General features: G+C 37.1%; 1 protein-coding gene across 2 annotated transcripts in view; it reads left to right on the top strand.

The window, feature by feature from the left end:
• LOC133517224 (uncharacterized) overlaps window positions 1-5,144 on the top strand; it is a 168,828-nt gene extending 163,684 nt beyond the window's left edge. For both annotated transcript variants that reach the window (XM_061850437.1, XM_061850438.1), the window contains exons 7-8: window positions 104-632; window positions 724-5,144. In XM_061850437.1, coding sequence (XP_061706421.1) covers window positions 104-632; window positions 724-1,902 — 1,708 coding nt within the window. In that variant the 3' untranslated portion in view covers window positions 1,903-5,144. The remainder of the gene's footprint in view (window positions 1-103; window positions 633-723) is intronic.
• The last annotated feature ends 1,470 nt before the right edge of the window (window positions 5,145-6,614 follow it).

Here is a 6,614-nt window from a genome sequence, read left to right on the forward strand (position 1 = left end):
TTTTTTTATGTTAACAAAAGTCATAAAATAGGTACAGACTGGTTGTGATTGCAAATTAAACAATATACACGTACTGAATTTGCGATTGCATTTTTCTTTTTAGTGAAACTGCCACTCCGCCATTCTCAAACAGAAGAAATAGCAATCGTAACTCCGGCCATAAGACTATCGTTACGCCTTCAAACAACGATAATCAATCGAGACGTGGATTTAAGCCTCGTGTGCAAGCCACACCAGTTGAACAAGTTACTCCAGTGGCATCCACCAGCGTCTACAAATTCAAACTTAATCGTACACCAGGTTCAGGGCGTTGGCAATACAAAACAAGCCCTAAACCGAAGGTTACAATCAGAAAAATGAACGGTGACGATGAACAAACGACGCCCAACTCCAACCCACTCCTAGACGATATCAATTCCAATGATGTATCACCTCAATCCAGAATCGACAATGATCTTGAGTTGCAAGGCTCTCAAAACGGCGCAAGCTCTTTGCTAGAAAACGATGCCGATGATAATTCCATAGAGAAACCTCCACCAGTAGAAACATTAAAGGTTGAAATATCAACTCCTGCTGACTTTAAAGATGTTTACTATGAAATTGCTACGATCAAGTCTCCCTACACTTTCCAGGTATGATAAATGTTAAAGAAAGGTGTTCCTTGAGTTGCACACCGTGTAGATACTTTTTAATATATTCATATGTATATCTTTTTTTTTACAGGTTGGACGCGTTAAAAACACTCGTATTATTACCGTCACGTCTACAATACAAAAACGTATAGAACCAACTGCAGTTATTAATGCACCAAGCGCTCTGAACGAACCTTTGACAGAAAATATACTGGCCACGGCATCTCCTTATGGAAAAGATCATAATTTAGATTCAAGCATAGCTACACTGCCTGCAATAACATTATCTTCTGATATGGAAACTCCTCCATTAGAAACTGTAACAGAAACTTTTAGCACTACACAGCACATGCTAAAAACGCATATCTTACCAGTAGTAAAAGACGTCAATTTAACGAGCAGTTTAACTTTTATTCAAACCTATCAAGTCACAAGATTTGTTACAGCAACTAAAACACTGCCACCAATGGACTACTTCCAGTTCATACCCAGCAAAACTCTAAAGGAATTCAACAGTCGCCTCGATGAAGCTGGGTCGGAACTACACTTAGAATTAGATTTCGGAGACAGTAATGAAGATGAGGAAGGAGTTCCACGAAGAGTTTTCCCACCAGACCTAGATCTAGCAAACATTGGATCTGATTTCGATCTTACTGAAGTAGACAAATACAGGGTGCCAGATAACCACCTGAGATCAAAGAAGGCCCACGGGCAAAACAAGGGCAATCACGTGACGGAATCCCCAACACCCCCGACACCAGCCTTAACTCCAGAACAAGCACAACAGCTAGCTCTATTGAGGCTACTCAACCCGGCAGCGGCTGCACAAATCCCAACCGTGGTAACCACTTCCAAACCGATCCTGACATACGAGACGATCTACGAGTCCCACGTGATTCCGTTCTTCGACGGCAAAAACACTGTCCACAGCACAATTTCCAGACCAGTAGCTACAGTTACGAAAACTGAATACGAAATCGGCACCAGCAGTCTTCCCGCTTTGCCCCTACAGCCACTTAACCCGTTATTCCCTCAACAGTTTTCAGTAACTTCGACGCCGGTTGTCATGAACACAGAAGTGACAGCGACAGATAGCCAAGTTTTGAAACTGACTTTCGGCGCGAAGACTGTGTACACAACGTTGTACACGACTAAAGTTGTGCCGACGGTGTTGACGTCTTACGTAACTTCCTCGCTGCCTGTCCAGCCCAGCGCCGGCTACCCGGGATATTTCCCCGCACCGTTTGCACCTTTTCCATACGTAGGATAAATACTTAAGTCTAAGGAAAGCTGTGTGTGATTTTGGACGTGTTTAAATCATAGTGCAGAACTCTCAGTGCCAGTGATTACAATAACACGTAAGTTTTATAAAACAGTACTTTAAGAGAGTGCGTCGTTGTTCGCAGTGCATGTGATAAACTATATTGCGAGTCGGTGAGCAGTAAACAGTGCAAAAGCAGCAGAATGTTAAGATTTATGGCCTTCGTGGGAACACGAAAACTTTAAAGTTGTATATTTTCTTCTAAAGTTTCCCAGCATAGAGCGACGCTGCGTTCTGCGTGGTAAAGAAATAATAATGTTTTGATTTTAGAAATAATACAGCTATAAGCTAAAAACTCATATGAATGGATATATGGATGTCATTTTAGTTATATATTTGCATTGTAAATAATGGTATTTAATACTGAAAATTTTGTACATAAACCATAAATATTTAGGTATTTGTAATTAAATAGAATTACTAAAATTACATTTGTATGTAATTAAAGCTAAAAGTTTGTACTTTTGTATATTTTTGTGTTATTTTGCCTATAGAAATAATTAAATAAATTAAACATTAATTCTATATTTTTATTACTCACTTCCTAAATAGTTACAGGGAGCAAAGTTGTAGTTTAATTCGTCGTACCAATATTGACATCCGGGCAAGCGAAAGATCCCAAAGTTTAACCAGGAGTGTAACGAGTGGTTAAAAAAACGGAATCTTGAGCGTTGCTAGGACAACAAGGCACTGAGGCTAAGAGGGGCTAATTAAATAGTAATATTGAATTCTTACACGTTTTAATCAAGGGCACATGCCGTTGAATAATTTACACGGAAACTACACGATAGTTATTTGCAAAGGCAGACACCAACCAAAACCTTAAAAGGTTAAAGTTGGCTCGATAAAAAAAAAACCATTTATTTTCAGTTGTATATCGTTACCCTGCAAATAAAAAATATATAGAATTTTAGTCTAAGGTCTGTTTTTTTATTCCGTAGACTAAAATGACGTTTCATATATGTAAGACATGACATTTCTTAGTACCACATGAGTACTAAGAAATGTCATGTCTTACATATGAAACGTAGGAGTAGTAGTTATAGAGATAGTTTGAGTCTTGGGGAAGAACATCCCCAAAAATCATCCCTTGAGGGTGTGAAAAGGGAAGTGGAAGTTTTGTATAGGGAATCAATAAGTGCTGAACCGATTTAGATGTGCTTTAAAGATAGTTTCAGTCCCGGCGATGAACATAGGATGTTTTTTATCCCAAAAATTATCCCTTAAAAGTGAAAAGGGGGGTATAAGGTGGAAGTAATGGAAGTTTCTACGGGGAATCAATAACCGCTGAATCGATTTAGATGAAATCTACGTCTACATCTTTGATTTAGTGGAAAATGAAACCAAACTTTTTTTTTATACTACGTCGGCGGCAAACAAGCTTCCAGCCCGCCTGATGGCAAGCAGTCTCCGTAGCCCATGTACGCCTGAAACTCCAGAGGAGTTACATGCCCGTTGCCGACCCTAACAACCCTCCCTCCCCTCGTTGAGCTCTGGCAGCCTTACTCACCGGCAGGAACACAACACTATAAGTAGGGTCTAGTGTTATTTGGCTGCGGTTTTCTGTAAGGTGGAGGTACTTCCCTAGTTGGGATCTGCTCTAGATCTGAAATGACATCCGCTGTGCTTTGCCCTACCACACAAAGCAAGATGACATTCACAATGCCCATACCTCTCTTGTGGACGTAGTTTAAGGACGTACCCGGATCCAACTTGACTTAGAACCTAAATTTAAGGGCCCGTAGGTTCGTGTTATTCTCTCACTCCACCTGAGCGTACGCGTGAGCGATATGATGTGCATTGTGCGTGCTCTAGAGCGCGGAAAAACATTTTATTTTTATTTTTATTTGTTGTAAGTTTTAAAAAAGAAGTTTTAAGTAATCGCTGAGTTCCTTCAAACATAAATAATTAATATGGATTTCCGCAAAGTAACGGCCGATTCTATTCGTTAGTAATTTTCAGTATTGATGATAGTTTTCGAGCTAGATTTGCTTAAGATCTGGTAAGAAAGAGTTGGGTAAGTGGATGATTACAATTTGACCATTTCAATTTTTTCTTGTTTCATACTTTTTAGAGCGCAATTTTCAAAAATTGGGTCGTAATATTTGAGCTTATCTTTTAGCTATTCCTATCTAATTAAACTGTTAGTCCTCTTTATTGCATACCTTCACAGACAATATTGGCGCTTTTTAGGGTTCCGTACCAAAAAAGGTACAAAAGGAACCCTTATGTTGCGACTGTCCGTCCATCCGTCTGTCTGTCACGTCGCCAAATTTGGAACAGTTATGAACAAGCCTAACATGAACGCGCTGAAAGTGTTTTTTTTTTATTTACTGTGGTAAATACTCAATGTGAGAGGGGGCAAAATTTCAAAGTCTATTTACTCAGTCAAGTAGGTGGGGCAAGCTTATAAAACATTTTTTTTTGCACAATCCAAAACAATTTTGTTTATCAGTTAAAAATATATATTTACGAAGGAAATTGTAAAACAAAAAAATTTTCGCGGAAGAGTATCGAACAAAAATTATGATTTTCATATAATATTAACATTATCATAAATTTTAAAGGAAAAATGTACCTGCTATCTTGATAACTTAATTAACAATAATATTTCCAAATTCAGTTTGCAAATTAAATTTGTATGAGATTACACTAAAGATAAATCGAATAAAAGAAAAGTTGTAGAAATCGGTTCACATGATAAAGAATTATCCCCGAAAACCCAACATACGTACATTCGTCGCGTAAATTAGTTAGACAATTTGCCGATAGATGACGCTGTACACACTTAGTATACGTCTGGTCAAAAGTCTTTCGCCTTCATAGTTACATACTTACATGAGATAATTGAAAGTTTGTACGGATCCCTCGGTGCGCGAGTAAAACGAACTCGCACTTAATCAGTTTTTATACAAGTAAAATACTTCGCCCTGAGCGATACCACTCTATTGCACCCTACACATTTTATAGCCCAGATTCACACGTGTAACTAGTAGGTGGTATACGCGTGGCGGACAAAACTACGAGTAAATAAACAAAATTGTCCTATCACACTAAATTGGTAAAGGAGCTAATATGTATTGACCGCGAGTTATTTTATGTTCGTCTAGTAAGGGCTTGTGCATAAATCACGCGAGGTTTTTTCAGCTACTTTTTGACCCCTTCCTCCTTCCTTTGAGGTCCTTGGCGAACCTCCCCTCCCCCACATAACCTCACGTGTATTTTTTTTTATTTTTTCGTTCGACCTAATTTTAAGATAAATAGTATTGTATAGAGTAAATCTTGTTTAGCCTCGCTATTTTGAAGTGCCAAGTGGAGATTTTTGTTTAACAAAACCGAGAAAAAGTATGTGGTACATATTTTTTCTTAGTTTCGTTCACCATAGAAAAAACACGTGAGGTTTTCTTATACCCCCTTACATATATATATAAACGTGATCTCTCGTGATTTTTACGTGACCCCCGATTTTTTCGATAAGGGGGAGCTATGGAACCTCGCGTGATGTATGCACAAGCTCTAAGTATGTCTACTTTGTACGCAAAATTTTACATTCCCAGTACAAAATCATATACTTATCTCAATTGGTTTTCGTTCCAAACCCACACTGGTAATCATGTTTAAATAAACATATAAAACATTAAATTGGTTACTTAATTGCATTGTGGGTAGACTTCATAGTGGAGAAATACATCAAAGTACAAACAAATATAAATAAAATGATCTCTCGTATCGTTCATTAATAATGGTGACAATAACGAGCATGTCGCCTTTTGTAAATATAACCCGACCTAATAATACACGATCTCTTTACGCAATACATAATACGATAAAACAAAAATTGTGTGTCTACGGGTATCAAATTTACTTCATCGTATAATATTTCAAAGAGCTGTACGCTTGGTTTATTTCCCATGATATCTTAATTAAAGTCGTTTCATGCAACGCCGGGCGCCGAAAGAAACAATGCGGCCTGGAGTTATGAAACTAAGATTAATGTAAGCTGTTTTATAAACTTAATAAGCTCGACTGCGTTTTTTTTTGTTTAGCTTAACTAAGCTAACATGTACGGTTTCTAAAATGGATTTTTGTTTATTAAGCAGCCAGAAGCCAAATTATCTTTCCACTACTTCTACCTCTACCCAACTAAACACTAAACTGTGAACTTTACAAACAATGCACGCAGCGAATCAAGTATTAAGCCATTAACGAGTATCTATACAAAATACCTATTGCGAGTATTTAACTACGCTACCGTGAAATAGACATGGTAATAAATAATATTTATCGAATTGTTTATGAAATAGTACAATAAAATTGTGTAACTGTTTTAAATTATAAGAAACAATTAAATTATCAGTACTTAAACACATAACCCTACTTTCTAGTGAAGTCGCAGTCAAGTAAAATGTTGATATTGGGGCAAATCATGAACAAATGTATAAGTACACGAAAGTGTAATTCATATCATATATTAAAAGAATGACCCCTGAAAGTGTATAAGCGTTAAACCTAGATTCAGCAAGTATTTTCTATAACAAGATTTATTTTTTCGCAAAAATATATACTTTTTATCTACTTTTTTGTGTAGAATTTAATAAGCTTTAATATGGTCTTACACCATATTTTCCTAGATATCGTAGAATTTGAGTAAAACGCAAATT

The sequence above is a fragment of the Cydia pomonella genome, chromosome 4, assembly GCF_033807575.1.
Source record: "Cydia pomonella isolate Wapato2018A chromosome 4, ilCydPomo1, whole genome shotgun sequence".
Classification (NCBI taxonomy): domain Eukaryota; kingdom Metazoa; phylum Arthropoda; class Insecta; order Lepidoptera; family Tortricidae; genus Cydia; species Cydia pomonella.